Below are 18129 nucleotides of genomic sequence, written 5' to 3'. Positions count from 1 at the left end.
CTAAACTGTCTCTCAACAATTGTTTTTTAAATGTTTTTTAGGTCTTGTAATAAATCAATAAAAAACTCTGTGGTTGTACTTTTTTCTGGTAGCTTCCGTAATCAACCCACTTATCTATAGAAAATGACACGTGTTTGTTACATAACAAAAAAGGCCTATGATTTTGGGCAAATTTTAGGATGTGTAAAGAGTCAGCGAGGATGTCGTCAATGTTTGCTATCATTCCACTGTGACATTAAGTTTCCTCTGCTAGAGAACTGATAACCAAACTACTTTGCATTGAAGTCACTCCCCGTGTCCACAATGTGCAAACTCAGCTCTCTCATCACAAGACTGAAGTTGAACTAATTAATTATTCAGATCATCTGCCTCTGAGTTCATCTGTTGTAAGAATGTGCACTTGCGAAAAGCCTTATTTTTCTCATTCCCGGAGGCAGTGGATCTTAATTGTCTAAACATTGAGACAGTGCAGACAGAAATATATAAACTCAGCAAAAAAAGAAACGTCCCTTTTTCAGGATCCTGTCTTTCAAAGATAATTAATACAAATCCAAATAAATTCACAGATCTTCATTGTAAAGGGTTTAAACACTGTTTCCCATGCTTGTTCAATGAACCATAAACAATTAATGAACATGCACCTGTGGAACGGTCATTAAGACACTAACAGCTTACAAACGGTAGACAATTTAGGTCACAGTTATGATAACTTAGGACACTAAAAAGGCCTTACTATTGACTATGAAAACCACCAAAAGAAAGATGCCCAGAGTCCCTGCTCATCTGCATGAACATGCCTTAGGCATGCTGCAAGGAGGCATGAGGACTCCAGATGTGGCCAGGGCAATAAATTGCAATGTCCGTACTGTGAGACGCCTAAGACAGGGCTACAGGGAGACAGGACGGACAGCTGATCGTCCTCGCAGTGGCAGACCACGTGTAACAACACCTGCACAGGATCGGTACATCCGAACATCATTCCTGCGGGACAGGTACAGGATGGCAACAACAACTGCCTGAGTTACATCAGAAACGCACAATCCCTCCATCAGCGCTCAGACTGTCCGCAATAGGCTGAGAGAGGCTGGACCGAGGGCTTGTAGGCCTGCTGTAAGGCAGGTCCTCACCAGACATCACCGGCAACAACGTCGCCTATGGGCACAAACCCACCGTCGCTGGACCAAACAGGACTGGCAAAAAGTGCTCTTCACTGACGAGACGCGGTTTTGTCTCACCAGGGGTGATGGTCGGATTCACTTTTATCGTCGAAGGAATGAGCGTTACACCGAGGCCTGTACTCTGGAGCGGGATCGATTTGAAGGTGAAGGGTCCGTCATGGTCTGGGGTGGTGTGCCACAGCATCATCGGACTGAGCTTGTTGTCATTGCAGGCAATCACAATGCTGTGCATTACAGGGAAGACATCCTCCTCCCTCATGTGGTACCCAGCCGGGATCAGGGCTATTCCCCCCAGAAATGTCCGGGAACTTGCAGGTGCCTTGGTGGAAGAGTGGGGTAACATCTCACAGCAATAACTGGCAGATATGGTGCAGTCCATGAGGAGGAGATGCACTGCAGTACATAATGCACCTGGTGGCCACACCACATACTGACTGTTACTGTTGATTTTGACCCCACCTTTGTTCAGGGACACATGACCCCCCCCCCCCCCCCCCTCTCTCCACTGGGATTCTCTGCCTCTAACCCTATTACAGGGGCTGAGTCACTGGCTTACTGGTGCTCTTCCATGCAGTCCCTAGGAGGGGTGCGTCACTTGAGTGGGTTGAGTCACTGACGTGATCTTCCTGTCTGGGTTGGTGCCCCCCCTTGGGTTGTGCCGTGACGGAGATCTTTGTGGGCTATACTCGGCCTTGTCTCAGGATGGTAAGTTGATGGTTGAAGATATCCCTCTAGTGGTGTGGGGGCTGTGCTTTGGCAAAGTGGGTGGGTAATATCCTGCCTGTTTGACCCTGTCCGGGGGTATCGTCGGATGGGGCCACAGTGTCTCCCGACCCCTCCTATCTCAGCCTCCAGTATTTAAACTGCAGTAGTTTATGTGTCGGGGGGCTAGGGTCAGTCTGTTATATCTGGAGTATTTCTCCTGTCTTATCCGGTGTCCTGTGTGAATTTAAGTATGCTCTCTCTAATTCTCTCTTTCTCTCTTTCTTTCTCTCTCTTGGAGGACCTGAGTCCTAGGACCATGCCTCAGGACTACCTGGCCGTGCTGCTGCTCCAGTTTCAACTGTTCTGCCTGCGGCTATGGAACCCTGACCTGTTCACCGGACGTGCTACCTGTCCCAGACCTGCTGTTTTCAACTCTCTAGAGACAGCAGGAGCGGTAGAGATATTCTGAATGATCGGCTATGAAAAGCCAACTGACATTTACTCCTGAGGTGCTGACCTGTTGCACCCTCGACAACCACTGTGATTATTATTATTTTACCCTGCTGGTCATCTATGAACATTTGAACATCTTGGCCATGTTCTGTTATAATCTCCACCCGGCACAGCCAGAAGAGGACTGGCCACCCCTCACAGCCTGGTTCCTCTCTAGGTTTCTTCCTAAGTTCTGGCCTTTCTAGGAAGTTTTTCTTAGCCACCGTGCTTCTATACCTGCATTGCTTGCTGTTTGGGGTTTTAGGCTGGGTTTCTGTACAGCACTTAGAGATATCAGCTGATGTAAGAAGGGCTTTATAAATACATTTGATTTGATTTGGATTCCATTTCTGTTAGTCTCGTCTGTCGAACTTGTTCAGTTTATGTCTCAGTTGTTGAATCTTGTTATATTCATACAAACATTTACAATGTTAAGTTTGCTGAAAAAAAACGCAGTTGACAGTGGGAGGACGTTTATTTTTTTTGTTGAGTTTACATATGTATTGAGATAACATCCTCATTTTAAAAGTTTCAGTGGTTCATGTCAGGCCACATGGGAAAACAAAATATGGATATATGAACATTCTTCAGAGACAAATTTAACCTTATAGAGCATATCTATACGCATGATATCTAAAAAACAACATGGTGATGTAATATTGTTACAGCTACATTAGATCACTTACATACTGTACAGTGGCAAATGCATTACTAATCCTAAAAATATACTGAACAAAAATATAAACGCAACATGCAACAATTTCAACAAATTTACTGAGTTACAGTTCATATAAGGAAGTCAGTCAATTTCAATGAATTGATTAGGCCATTATCTAGGGATTCCACATAACTGGGCAGGGGTGCAGCCAATCAGAATGAGTTTTTCACCACAAAAGGGCTTTATTAGAGACAGAAATACTCCTCAGTTTCATCAGCTGTCTGGGTGGCTGGTCTCAGATGATCCCGCAGGTGAAGAAGCCTGATGTGGAGGTCGTGGGCTGGTGTGGTTACACGTTGTCTGCAGTTGTGAGGCCAGTTGGAGGAACTGCCAAATTCTCTAAAATGACATTGGAGGTGGCTTATGGTAGAGAAATTAATATAAAATTATCTGGCAACAGCTCTGGTGGAGATTCCTGCAGTCAGCATGCCAATTGCACGCTTCCTAAAAACTTGAAACATCTGTGGCATTGTGTTGTGAGACAAAACTGCACATATTGTACTTTTATTGCCCCCCAGCACAAGGTGCACATGTGTAATTATCATTCTGTTTAATCAGCTTTTTGATATGCCACACCTGTCAGGTTGGATAGATTATCTTGTCAAAGTTTAAATGTTCACTAACAGGGATATAAGCAAATTTGTGCACAGAATTTGAGAAAAATAAGCTTTATGTGCGTATGGAAATTTTCTGAGATCTTTTATTTTAGCTCATGAAACATGGGACCAACACTTTACATTTTGCGTTTATATTTTTGTTCAGTTTAAATCAGGCAAAAAAATATCCTGGACCCACTGTCAAAAAATCATTCTGCCATCTCTGGCCAGTAGCCTATAGAGCATTTTCTATAATTGCGGGTTTGATTACATATAGTCCTGCGGTTGCGAATGGGTTATTAGCAATTGCGGCGAGTGCGGCTGAACAAACAGCTGACCGCTAATATGGGTAGTGCAGTTTTTAGGGAATAGTGTGGCTTTTGGGACATATCTATAAAGTAGGTCATCATGGAGGATAGTCCTCTCATCATACCCTTCACACAGACTATCAGCCATCCTTCATTCCAGCCATAATCAGACTGTTAATTAGACAGGTAGTATGGAGAGGGGGGGAGGAGAGAGAATAGAAGGAGGAGAGAGGAGAGCGAGGGAAAGAGTGGTTCAGTACCAGCCCAGCGATCCCTGGTGTGGGAGTTTTAGAGAGACCGGGGGTCTGAGAAAGTTTGTGGTACTTTTGAGTACCTGTTTGTGGTACTTTTGGGTACCTGTTTGTGGTTGTTTGAGTTGTTTTGGGTATCTGTTTGAGGTGGTTTTGAATACTTCTAGGTTGTTTTGGGTATCTGTTTGTGGTTGTTTGGGGTATTTGTTTTTGTGGTTCTTTTGAGTTGTTTGGGGTGATTAGTATGAACAGCTACACCATCACCAGACACCATTTCCATAAACTTACAGTACACGTCATGGATGTAGAGCCAATAAGTAAAGAGCTTTGGAATATTTACTATGGATGGACCAGTCCATATACAATACATGTTTTCAGTAAAACTTTATTTTTTTCAGTGCATGAACAGAACACCATGTCAAACTCATTTCCTTTTAATCTACTTTAAATAAAAAAATAATGGAGCTTTCTATATATCTCTATTTTCTTCCCGAAAGAGCACTCAGCGAGTTTTTATAAAGGTGCTGTACAATATACAAACATTTACAACTACTGTACCCACATAATGTAGAGACCACAAGGATTCGTTTTTTCTAATGAAGCAATGAAAGGCCACATTATGATACAGAGACTAGATAAGAGACTGGGTATAAAATAATTTGAGGGGCCATACCACGGTGCAGAATACTGTACTGTAATACATGAATTATTTATTTCCAGTCTGTAACATGTAATTGCTTGCTACTAGCAGCTTCAAGAACCACCGGAGGTTGAGTGTGCTCATTCATACGATCAACAATCTATTGCGCAGAAAATGCCACTGGATGGCTCATAATGAATACAGTATGTCCACTCAGAGGCCTAGACCATTCTATCATCACACACTGGACCAAATTCAGAGCAATGTTGATATCCGGTCAAATCTGGCTTTAAATTGTAACTTCATCACCAGTCATCATTTGCTACTTTATTGCATTCCCTGAGCTCAGTTATAAACATGTCTTGATCCTAACTTAATTTCAACTTTTGACACAACTTATGTCCACTCCATTGTCCGTCAAGGTATGACCCCATACAAAAACAATACACACAATCAGTTTTCGATATAACATTTCTGTCTGAATGTAACCTTACTTAGCCTACTCTGGTGTTTAACACAATCACATACCAAAACTCATTGCAGACAAACTACAATTTGAAATTATGATATTGGCCATCAACAGTAAAACTACTTGAAGGGACATGGTTCCATAGTCGCAGGAAGTAAATAAATCACAAGAAAAAAAAAGAAGAAAAAAGAAGAACTCAGGCTTTATTACTCCTGTATGAGCGGAGAAAAATACTCCTCAGCAGAGCGGGGACAAAAAGACCCCCCCCCCCAAACAGCTTCCCGCGGCCATGCATGGTTCTGGTAATTTTATCAATAAGCAATCATTTTGGCATTTAATAACAGAGCAGTTACTTATCAAAATCATTGCTAATAGCACTGTAATGCATTGGCAACAATGTTAGGCATCACAAATGGTTATTTTCAATGGAATCAAGCTTATCAAAAAAATATATATATTGTAATGCTACAAGTAGTTTATGTAAAATATTACGACGTTCACATATTTTTCCACAATATAACACATTTAGAGCAATGGCAACTTCTGAAACATATGGCAGTCTGCATGTAGTACTGCACTGTATAAACAGTGCATTCGGAAAGTATTCAGAACCCTTTACTTTTTCCACATTTTGTTACGTTACAGCCTTATTCTGAAATACATAATTATTTTTTCCCCTCATCAATCTGCACATAATGACAAAGGAAAAACAGGTTTGTAGAAATTTTTACATAAGTATTCAGACCCTTTACTCAGTACTTGGTTGAAGCACCTTTGGCAGCAATTACAGCCTTGAATCTTCTTAGGTAGGACCCTACACGCTTGGCACACCTGTATTTGTGGAGCTCCTCCCATTCTTCATTGCAGATCCTCTCAAGCTCTGTCAGGTTGGATGGGGAGAGTCGCTGCCCAGCTATTTTCAGGTCCCTCAAGAGATGTTCGATCGGGTTCATGTCCGGGCTCTGGCTGGGCTACTCAAGGACATTCAGAGACTTGTCCCGAAGCCACTCCTGCATTGTCTTGGCTGTCTGCTTCGGGTCATTGTCCTGTTGGAAGGTGAACCTTCGCCTCAGTCTGAGATAAGGAGCTCTCTGGAGCAGGTTTTCATCAAGATTCTCTCTGTACTTTGCTCTGTTCATCTTTCCCTCGATCCTGATTAGTTTCCCAGTCCCTACCACTGAACAACATCCCCACAGCATGATGCTGCCACCACCATGCTTCACCGTAGGGATGGTGCCAGGTTTACACCAGATGTGACGCTTGGCATTCAGGCCAAAGATATCAATCCTGGTTTCATCAGATGAGAGTATCTTGTTTCTCATGGTCTGCGAGTCTTTAGGTGCCTGAGGAGTTCCTTCCATCTGGCCACTGCAGAGATGGTTGTCCTTCTGGAAGGTTCTCCTATCTCCACAGAGGCACTCTGGAGCTCTGTCAGAGTGACAGTCGGGTTCTTTGTCGCCTCCCTGACCAAGGCCCTTCTCCCCTAATTGCTCAGTTTGGCCCGGGTGGCCAGCTCTAGGAAGAGTTTTGTTGGTTCCAAACTTCTTCCATTTAAGAATGATGGAGGCCACTGTGTTCTTGGGGACCTTCAATGCTGCAGAAATGTTTTGGTACTCTTCCCCAGATCTATGCCTTGACACAATCCTATCTGGGCGCTCTTGAGGACAATTCCTTCGACCTCATGGCTTGGTTTTTGCTCTGACATGCACTGTCAACTGTGGGACCTTATATAGACAGGTGTGTGCCTTTCCAAATCCAGTCCAATCAATTGTATTCACCACAGCTGGACTCCAATCAAGTTGTAGAAACATCTCAAGGATGATCAATGGAAACAAGATGCACCTGAGCTTTCGAGTGCACCTTTCGAGTCTCACAGCAAAGGGTCTGAAAACCTATGAAACCTAAGCTAAGCTAAATAAGGTATTTCTGTTTATTTTTTATGAATTTGCAAAAATAAAAATATAAACTGTTTTTGCTTTGTCATTATGGGGTATTGTGTGTAGATTGATGAGAAACATAAATAATTTAATACATTTTAGAATAAGGCTGTAACGTAACAAAATGTGGAAAAAGTCAAGAGGTCTAAATACCTTCCGAATGCACTGTATGTCATGAACGATGAAGACCCATGGCAGTTGCTACCACTAAAATGCATTAGAAGGATGGCACAAGATGATTCTGGGCAACCTTTGAACTCTATATCAAAACATGGAATGGCCCAGTATGGCTACATACAGTATACATACAATATATATACAGTATATATATGTACACTACCGTTCAAAAGTTTGGGGTCACTTAGAAATGTCCTTGTTTTTGAAAGAAAAGCAATTTTTTTGTCCATTAAAATAACATCAAATTGATCAGATATACAGTGCAGACATTGTTAATGTTGTAAATGACTATGGTAGCTGGAAATGGCTGATTTTCTTTATGGAATATCTACATAGGCGTACAGAGGCCCATTACCAGCAACCATCACTCCTGTGTTCCAATGGCATGTTGCATTAGCTAATCCAAGTTTATAATTTTAAAAGGCTAATTGATCATTAGAAAACCATTTTGCAATTATGTTAGCACAGCTGAAAACTGTTGTTCTAATTAAAGAAGCAATAAAACTAGCCTCCTTTAGACTAGTTGAGTATCTGGAGCATCAGCATTTGTGTGTTTGATTACAGGATCAAAATGGCCAGAAACAAAGAACTTTCTTCTGAAACTCGTCAGTCTATTATTTTTCTGAGAAATGAAGGCTATTCCATGCGAGAAATTGCTAAGAAACTGAAGATCTCGTACAATGCTGGGTACTACTCAAATCAAATCAAAGTTTATTTGTCACGTACGCCGAATACAACAGGTGTAGACCTTACAGTGAAATTCTTACTTACAGGCTCCAACCAATAGTGTAAAAAAGGTATTAGGTGGACATTAGGAAAGTAAAGAAATAAAAACTACAGTAAAAAGACAGTGAAAAACAGTAGCAAGGCTATATACAGTAGCGAGGCTACATACAGACACCGGTTAGTCAGGCTGATTGAGGTGGTATGTACATGCAGATATGGTTAAAGTGACTATGGATATATGATGAACAGAGAGTAGCAGTGGGTGGCGGGACACAATGCAGATAGCCCGGTTAGCCAATGTGCGGGAGCACTAGTTGGTTGGGCCATTTGAGGTAGTATGTACATTTGTACATGAATGTATAGTTAAAGTGACTGTGCATATATGATAAATAGAGAGTAGCAGCAGTGTAAAAGAGGGGTTGGGGGGGGGCACACAATGCATATAGTCCGGGTAGCCATTTGATTACCTGTTCAGGAGTCTTATGGCTTGGGGGTAAAAACTGTTGAGAAGCCTTTTTGTCCTAGACTTGGTACTCCGGTACTGCTTGCCATGCGGTAGTAGAGAGAACAGTCTATGCCTGGGGTGGCGGGGGACTTGGACAACTTTTAGGGCCCTCCTCTGACACCGCCTGGTGTAGAGGTCCTGGATGACAGGCAGCTTAACCCCAGTGATGCCCCAGTGATGTTCCTTGCGGTTGGAGGCCGAGCAATTGCCATACCAGACAGTGATGCAACCAGTCAGGATGCTCTCGATGTTGCAGCTGTAGAACCTTTTGAGGATCTCAGGACCCATGCCAAATCTTTTTTAGTTTCCTGAGGGGGAATAGGCTTTGTTGTGCCCTCTTCACGACTGTCTTGGTGTGTTTGGACCATTCTAGTTTGTTGGTGATGTGGACACCAAGGAACTTGAAGCTCTCAACCTGCTCCACTACAGCCCCGTCGATGAGAATGGGGGCGTACTCGGTCCTCCTTTTCCTGTAGTCCACAATAATCTCCTTAGTCTTGGTTACGTTGAGGGATAGGTTGTTATTCTGGCACCACCCGGCAAGGTCTCTGACCTCCTCCCTATAGGCTGTCTCGTCGTTGTCGGTGATCAGGCGGTTGTCGGTGTCCCCTCATAGAACAGCGCAAACTGTCTCTAACCAGAATAGAAAGGAGTGGGAGGCCCCAGTGCACAACTGAGCAAGAGGACAAGTACATTAGAGTATCTAGTTTGAGAAACAGATGCCTCACAAGTCCTCAACTGGCAGCTTTATTAAATAGTACCCGCAAAACACCAGTCTCAATGTCAACAGTGAAGAGGCGACTCCGGGATGCTGGCCTTCTAGGCAGAGTTGCAAAGAAAAAGCCATATCTCAGACTGGACAATAAAAAGAAAAGATTAAGAGGGGCAAAAGACCACAGACACTGGACAGAGGAACTCTCGAGTTTCAGAAGAAAGTTCTTTGTCTCTGGCCATTATGAGCCTGTAATCGAACCCACAAATGCTGATGCTCCAGATACTCAACTGGTCTAAAGAAGGCAAGTTTTATTGCTTTATTGCTTCTTTAACAGTTTTCAGCTGTACTAACATAATTGCAAAAGTGTTTTCTAATGATCAATTAGCCTTTGAAAATGATAAACTTGGATTAGCTAACACAACGTGCCATTGGAACACAGGAGTGATGGTTGCTGATAATGGGCCTCTGTACGCCTATGTAGATATTCCTTTAAAAAAATCAGCCGTTTCCAGCTACAATAGTCATTTACAACATTAACAATGTCTACACTGTATTTCTGATCAATTTGATGTTATTTTAATGGACAAAAAAATTCTAAGTGACCTCAAACTTTTGAACGGTAATGTATATGTATATATATATACAGTATATACAGTACCAGTCAAAAGTTTTGACACACCTAGTAATTCAAGGGTTTTTCTTTATTTTCTACTGTTTTCTACATTGTGGAATATTAGTGAAGACATCAAAACTATTAAATAACACATATGTTAAACAAATGAAAATATATTTTATATTTGAGATTCTTTAAAGTAGCCACCCTTTGCCTTGATGACAGCTTTGCACACTCTTTGCATTCTCTCAACCAGCTTCACCTGGAATGCTTTTCCAACAGTCTTGAAGGAGTTCCCACATATGCTGAGCAATAGTTGGTTGCTTTTCCTTCCCTCTGCGGTCCAAATCATCCCAAACCATCTCAATTAGGTTGAGGTCGGGTGATTGTGGAGGCCAGGTCATCTGATGCAGCACTCCATCACTCTCCTTCTTGGTCAAATAGCCCTTACACAGGCCGGAGGTGTGTTTGGTCATTGTCCTCTTGAAAAACAAATCATAGTCCCACTAAGTAAAAACCAGATGGGATGGTGCATTGCTGCAGAATGCTGTGGTAGCCGTGCTGGTTAAGTGTGCCTTAAATTCTAAATAATTCACAGACAGTGTCACCAGCAAAGCACCCCCACACCATCACACCTCCTTCTCCATGCTTCACGGTGGGAACCACACATGCGGAGATCATCCGTTCAACTACTCTGCGTCTCACAAAGACACGTGGTTGGAACCAAAAATCTCAAATTTGGACTCATCAGACCAAAATAAAGATTTCCATCTTGGCCCAAGCAAGTCACTTTTTCTTATTGGTGTCCTTTAGTAGTGGTGTCTTTTCAGCAATTCGACCATGAAGGCCTGATTCACGCAGTCTCCTCTGAACAGCTGATGTTGAGATGTGTCTGTTACTTGAACTATGTGAAGCATTTTTTTGAGCTGCAATCTGAGGTGCAGTTAACTCTAATCAACTTATCCTCTGCAGCAAAGGTAACTCTGGGTCTTCCTTTCCTGTGGCGATCCTCACAAGAGCCAGTTTCATCATAGCGCTTAATGGTTTTTGTGACTGCACTTGAAGAAACTTTCAAAGTTCTTGAAATGTTCCAGATTGACTGACCTTCATGTCTTCAAGTAATGATGGACTGCCGTTTCTCTTTGCTTATTTGAGCTGTTCTTACCATAATATGGACTTGGTCTTTTACCAAATAGGGCTATCTTCTGTATACCACCCCTACCATGTCACAACAAAACTGATTGACTCAAATGCATTAAGAAAGAAAGAAATTCCACAAATTAACTTTTTTTAAAGCACACCTGTTAATTGAAATGCATTCCAGGTGACTACCTCATGAAGCTGGTTGAGAGAATGTCAAGTGTGCAAAGCCGTCATCAAGGCAAAGGGTGGCTACTTTGAAGAATCTCAAATATAAAATATATTTTCATTTGTTTAACACTTTTTTTTCTTACTACATGATTCCATATGTGTTATTTCATAGTTTGATGTCTTAACTATTATTCTACAATGTATAAAATAGCAAAAATAGAGAAAAGCCCTTGAATGAGTAAGTGTGTCCAAACTGTTGACTGGTACTGTATATCTATATTAATCTATAATTTCAATAAATTACACATAGGTTATCATACACATGGTAAACAATATCTCAAACCACAAGTTTCTGGTCTTTTGTAATGATATATTTTGTATTCACGAATCATGTCTATTGTCTTAGAACAGTCTAGAATCCTTCGTAAAGCTAATGCTTTCTGAATAAAGTCTGAAATCTCTACATGGTGTTAAGGTCAGAACTTCGGCATCAGTATTTTCACATCAGGTGAAAGGATCATACTCAGTGTAGTGGTAAAGGCGTGCAATAAAATAAACGTACAGACTGCATGCAGTTGAGCAAATCCCTTGGGAAAAGAGTTCCATGTGAAAAGGCCAATCCCAAGGTGCTTGCTGTAGATACCCAACATGAAAATAAAACCTTTACTGACAGCTTAACTTTGTGTGTGTTAAAGACCTTTCTGCTTGGTTGCATATGGGATAATAATTGCATTATAATGGGTGAAGTATGGTTAGTATTCATTCCACAAGATGTCCAAGAATAGGCCCTAAACATTCCAAACATGCGTATGGCCCAGATCAGAGATGTCTGAAGCAGCACACGAGGCAGGAAGAGAGATGACAGCGTTGGCTTTACATGCCATTCCTAATGTCAAAGGCCAATAGAGCTTAAAAAAGTCCTCTTCACGGACACAGATGGACATGACACATGGCCGATAAGGTTGCCTGCCATTCCTTGTCCATCCCTCTCAGAAAGAAACAGACAAACAATATACAGCATGTTGTGGTACAGCTCAAGTCTGTGTGATTATGTGTCCACACAGTGTTGTCCATACTGTATCAGTAAGGGGGATTACGCAGCACCTCAGCCTGGGAGAGGATTCTGCCTGAGCTGGGGACTTTCCAGGGGCCAGGGCTAATCTGACCCTTTTGGTTCAGAGGATCCTGCTGAATGGCATTTGGAGAGGCCTGTGTGTCTTCTATACTTGTTTCCTCTGTTGTAGAGGCCCCATAATATTTTCTAGTCTTTCCCTCTTTTAAGGAAGCCTCGATGTATTTTTTGCTTGTCTGCTCTTTGCGTTTTTCCTTTTCTCCATCTCGAGGTTTACTCTTCTCTAGAGTAACTTTCAGAATATCTCTCCATGCCCCTGTCTCCATAGAGGTTGGCCTGTGATGTCCTGCCTCTGTCCCCACTTTCTTTTCAATACTGACCTGGCCATGGGCAGCCGTGGTCGTTCCCGTTATCCCTTCTCTCTCCTCTGTGCTTTTCCTGCCCTTTGAATCTCCCCTTTTGCTGTTTTTGTTTTCATCAAAGGGCTCCTTGCTGGAAAGCTCCTTTGATGTGCTCTGCTGTACCTGCTGTTTCTTTACATGCAGCTGGCTCGAGGCTTCCTGTCTTTTTCGAGAAGACTTCTTGGGGCTGGGTGACCGACTTCCTTTCTGTCGGTGGGACTTCCTGTCTTTGCTTGGCTCTGCTTCCTGTGCCTTCCTCTCAGACTTTTTGGGACTCTGTGAGTGCTCTTTGGCTTTAGAGAATGTTTCACCTGTTTTCTTTGGGCTGCTGGGCTCCTTGGAGTCTTTAGACCTGATATGACCTGGTTTGATCTTATAGAGGTTGATCTGCTCAGGGGTGATGGGAGAGAGCCTGTCAGCCTGCCTGTCTGCCCACTCTCCATTCCACTCCACTGAGCCAGTGCCCCTGCTGCACTGGGGATGGAGCGTTCGGGGGGACAGGGAGTTCCAGTCAGGGGTCTCGCTGGTGAAAGAGGAGGAACCTGAGGTGAAGGTGCAGGTGGAGAATGGAGAAGCGAGAGGGGATGTCTCTGAGACAAGCGCCTCTCTAGGAAAGCTTGTGGATGAAGTGACAGTTGGATCCAATTTACCTAGAAGTAAAATAAGTCATTAAACAGATGTAAAATATTTATAGAGTGGCTCACAGATCCTTATGAAAATAACAAGTAACGTACAAGAGCAAAATTTAGATGAACTAGTTTAGACAGATGAAGTTTAGACAGATGAAAGGAGGAAGCAAGAAGAAAATTATAGGAATTACCAAGGTAAAAGAGGACAGGCCAGTAAAAACAGTGAAGTGGTTAGTGGTGGTGCTCGTTTGAGTAATAGCACACAGTAGAGGGGACGCAATCACCTGCAACAGGGGGAGGAGAGGAAGTGCCAAGAGTAAGCAGTTACAGACAGCAGAGGACTCCATTCATGAAACAACAAACATCCCCAACACAGTTAGGCATTCAGTTTGGGTGACATTTCACATTAAGGGTACAGTACATTAATTAACATAAATTAATGAAGTAGCCAACAGAGATAGCTAAATCATTAATTAATGTGTTTACAAGGCATTACTGCGTCAGTTCATGTTAATTAGCTCACCCTTGTTAAATGCTAGTAACATGTTATAACGCGCAACAACAAACAAGTATATTCAAACACCCTGCATCTCATACCACAAAAAAGGTAAATATGATCTTCTAGATCTAGACTTCTGTGTGTACTTACTGTTGTCTTGTACCAGACCCTGCCCTGGCCTTAACAGGAGCAGCACTTTGCTGCCTCCAGCCTGGATCAGCTCGATGGCGCGGGTATGGGTGATCCCCTGGGTCGGCTCTCCATTGATCTCCACTACCTGATCCCCCACCTGCACATACAGGCACAATCTAGATGATCAACTCCTCAATGGCAACAACATATGTAATTAGTCTGTTATTAGACATGACAGAATCTTGATATCATGAATAGTCTAGTAACAGTCATTTGTGTGGATGTTTCCTAAGGCACCGGGGGTCAGACTTACATGGATCCTGCTGTCCAGCAGGGCAGGCCCCTCCTCAGCCAGTCTCAGGATGTAGAGGCCCATGTTGTACTCTGTCCCTCCCCTCAGACTGAAGCCAAAACCCCGGGACCCCCGGTCCAGCTCCACCGTGATACAGCCCTGCGTGGCGCATGCGTACACACACACATATGTACACACACACACACACGCAAGCATGCACACACACACACTCACATGCACGTAAGCACATGCACTCACACACACACACACGCACGCATATGAACACACACACAAGCACACACACAAGCACGCACACACACGTTATAACTTAAGTTATAACTTAGTGCAGTTTTTTCTGAGTCATATATTATTTGATTGATGTAAAATCTCTAAAACACCGGATAAAAACAATGACAGTAATAATGGTATGAGCCTTGCCTGTTTGGGGCCTGTAACACACATTGTTCCCTGTTCGCTCAGAGGCAGAGTTTTGTAGTCAGCCCAGGTGACTCCCTCCCTCTTCTCCTCCTCCAGATCTAGGTTATAACTAGAACAGACAACAGCATTCAGTAACACTATATTATATCTTCAATAATGTACAGCAGTGTCTCCGCTGGCGGCACAGAGAACAAAGCAATTTTAATCATTAAGATGTTGTGTCAGACATAAGTCTTTGGGTTGTTCTGCTAAATGCTGAAGCAGGGATTTAATCCGTGTCTTGGTGTAGTAGTGAGATCAGGACCTTACCGCTCGTCATGCATAGCTGACCTCTGACCCATAGCTCTGTGATGAGGGGCGGGGCTCTGCTTGGCTGAGCTGGCTCCAGAGGGAGGGCCCTTGTATTCTGGAACAGACAAATACAAGTCACACCATTATGATAACAAACACAAACCAACCATCCCACACAGAGATCAACACAGTCCCATCAACACAGTCCCATCCCATGGGTGATACTACTGGTGAAGCTTACCGTCCTCGGGGACCACAGTAAGGGTGACAGCATTGCCAGCATCCTTGATGAGCTGAACGATGTCATTGTGAGACAGCCCCACGATGGACCGCCCGTTGACCGCTGAGATGCGGTCGCCTACATTCAGCAGGCCACAGCGCTCAGTGGGGCTGCCTTCGATGATGCGCCCGATCTTATGAGGGATCACTGCAAACAGAGAGATATCTAATAATAACACACCCATCCCACCTGATGGATTCAGTCAGAAATATACAATAGGTATTTAAGGGACTATATTACTCAATAGTAAAGAAGTAATAATCTTTTCACAGGAAGAACCTTCAAACTCTGTTCCCGGCTAATTTGGGTGATATGATGCTATAGAGGAGAGTGGTGTGTGTGTGGTTGTGTCTGGGATAAGCAGTGGTAATGCTGGGCATCGGGTCCATTCTCACCTCCTAGCGGGGGCTTGCTCTTGGAGGTGAGGATGACGAAGCCGAAGCCCTCACTGTCCTTGCGGTGGAGGGTGATGTCGAAGGACTCGTGGTCCAGCACACTGGGCATCTGGATACGAGGGAGTCTGGGGGAGCCGTTCACCAACACTGGAGCCATGTGGAGCCCTGCCTCCTCCTCAGTCATATCTGATTGAAAAATGCATGGAGAGTATAGACTGAAGTGCAGTATCAAACACATGTGTACTCTGTGTGTGTGTGTGTGTGTATGTATGTATGTATGTATGTATGTATGTATGTATGTATGTATGTATGTGTGTGTGTGTGTGTGTGTGTGTGTGTGTGTGTGTGTGTGTGTGTGTGTGTGTGTGTGTGTGTGTGTGTGTGTGTGTGTGTGTGTGTGTGTGTGTGTGTGTGTGTGTGTGTGTGTGTGTGTGTGTGTGTGTGTGTTTGTGTGTGTGTTAGAGATCAAGGTGTAGAGGTTCCAGGCAGTCAGTGAGTGAGTGCTCACCTCTGTAGATGACTTTCCGACGCACGGTCAGCATGACCTGACCATTGCGGGCAGCGTTGGTCATCAGGTCCAGAACCTGCTTGTGGGAACGGCCCTTGACCATGATTCCATCGATGCCTATGAGCTCATCACCAGCCCTCAGGCGTCCATCCTTCTCAGCTGCACCAAGGTGCACGATGGCACCAATATACACCTGTCAGAGAGAGTTACACTTTGAGTCAGAAACACTGTCCATAGAAGACACAGTAGGCAATAGGCTTTCCTGGGTGTTGAAAATTAACAAAGACAATCTAACAGGGAGGAAGTTCATACTTCGGTACTCACTGGCTGCTCTGGACCTTCTCCTCCCAGAACACGGAAGCCAAAGCCAGTCTCCTGGTCCCTCATGATGAACACATCCAGGTCTTTGGTGTGAGGCTCTGTGGACAGGGGTTACTGTGGTTAGATAGGGTATCATAGAGGTGAGCACCACTCAATCATCCGGTCAGCAGGGTGAACTCACAGGCTTATCTTGCAGCTCACATTGATACTGTATTCACAAATGTAGGGTGACCCTTAACAGATGGTCACGAACTTACAAATGAAACACTGGCATCCATTGCAGAGCTATGGATGGAATAACTGCGCATAGGAGTACTAGGCCTCCTCTGTCTGTCTGTGCAGCTACAGTATGTGCACTCACGCTTGCTCTCCAGCAGGGCCTTGGACTTGAGGTACATCTCTGTGGCGTCTCGTTTGGGGGAGTTGTTGCGCAAGGTTGAAGTGTTGGAGTGGTAAGGGAGGGCCTGGGGGACAGAGTCTGTGACACAGTCCAGAGTCTCTGTGCTAGATGTCATTTCCTGCCTCTGATGGGGCCACAGGGCCACAGACAGCACAATTAGAGCACATTAAAGACCACACAGTCTACGTACATCTCATTACCCAGACACATGTAATCGTGATTGAATACTAAAGGAACGAAAGGTCATTCCACCGCAGGCTCCCGCATTGCTTTCACATTACCACCGCAAGCTCAATAGTAAACCAAAGGCCGATGGGATTTGAATGTAATTTACCATTCACAGGCTAAAAAAGAGTTCCCTATGGCGCTGACAGGCTTATTCTGTTGAAAAGGCCAGCTTCATCTAAAGCTGTCCTACTAATATACAATATTATCTAAAGAGGCTATGTGCTTCATTACCATTGAAATCCCCAGACAAAAAAAAGGAATGCTGAATAGAAGTAATTAAGAACATTTTCAAAGCAAACATAATCAATATTCAAATGTATAGTTATCATTTAATGTGATGCAGTGGGGCTTGCTGGTTAACTGCTTTACACTCAAGGACAAAAGGCTTTAATAAGAAAATGGGGGATAAGCGTCTGGGCACACAATAGTAAAACACAGAGTATTATAAAACAGTGTCTGCTTTTACTCACAGGTTTCAGGCTCTTCACAGGAGATGCCTGACCTGTGAGAAACACAAGGAAGAGTCATGGGAAGGTTTAAAAAAAAAAGTACTAATGAGACATCAACCAGTAGATGGCACTGTCTACCTAACAGAGAACGAGAGCAGTGAAGGAATAACAGTTTCAATAGTCTAGACTCAGGAGGTTTAAAACAGTGTTGTAGCCTAGTCCATCAAGAAGTATGACATCACTGTGTTATTAAAGATAAATAGGAGATATGTACATTTGAGAGAGAGGGGACCTACATGAGAGAGGACTAGCATAGTGAGCGAGACAGAGAGAGACAGAGAGAGTCATGCATAAAAACCAATGAACAATAATGTTAACTGTACAGTACACACACATGTTCCATCTCTCACGCTCAGATTGTTCCCACTGTTAATATAGCTCCAGCATTAAATT

General features: G+C 43.5%; 1 protein-coding gene across 3 annotated transcripts in view; it reads right to left on the bottom strand.

The window, feature by feature from the left end:
• Nucleotides 1–4615: 4615 nt before the first annotated feature.
• LOC139557959 (membrane-associated guanylate kinase, WW and PDZ domain-containing protein 3-like) overlaps nucleotides 4616–18129 on the bottom strand; it is a 153665-nt gene continuing 140151 nt past the window's right edge. Inside the window, exons 11-22 of one of the 3 annotated variants that reach the window (XM_071373350.1) lie at nucleotides 17698–17729; nucleotides 16961–17123; nucleotides 16591–16697; nucleotides 16279–16471; nucleotides 15771–15956; nucleotides 15337–15522; nucleotides 15114–15210; nucleotides 14805–14913; nucleotides 14388–14525; nucleotides 14093–14231; nucleotides 13635–13727; nucleotides 13329–13464 (exon numbers count right to left, since the gene is read on the bottom strand). In XM_071373350.1, the coding sequence (XP_071229451.1) occupies nucleotides 13675–13727; nucleotides 14093–14231; nucleotides 14388–14525; nucleotides 14805–14913; nucleotides 15114–15210; nucleotides 15337–15522; nucleotides 15771–15956; nucleotides 16279–16471; nucleotides 16591–16697; nucleotides 16961–17123; nucleotides 17698–17729 (1403 nt within the window). In that variant the 3' untranslated portion in view covers nucleotides 13329–13464; nucleotides 13635–13674. Of the gene's footprint in view, nucleotides 13465–13634; nucleotides 13728–14092; nucleotides 14232–14387; nucleotides 14526–14804; nucleotides 14914–15113; nucleotides 15211–15336; nucleotides 15523–15770; nucleotides 15957–16278; nucleotides 16472–16590; nucleotides 16698–16960; nucleotides 17124–17697; nucleotides 17730–18129 lie in introns of all 3 variants that reach the window. The other 2 variants (XM_071373341.1, XM_071373345.1) reach the window with 2 other exon arrangements.

The sequence above is a fragment of the Salvelinus alpinus genome, chromosome 2, assembly GCF_045679555.1.
Source record: "Salvelinus alpinus chromosome 2, SLU_Salpinus.1, whole genome shotgun sequence".
Taxonomy (NCBI): Eukaryota; Metazoa; Chordata; class Actinopteri; order Salmoniformes; family Salmonidae; genus Salvelinus; species Salvelinus alpinus.
Note: the sequence above shows the minus strand (reverse complement) of the source record. Positions and strands in the feature narration are given on the sequence as shown.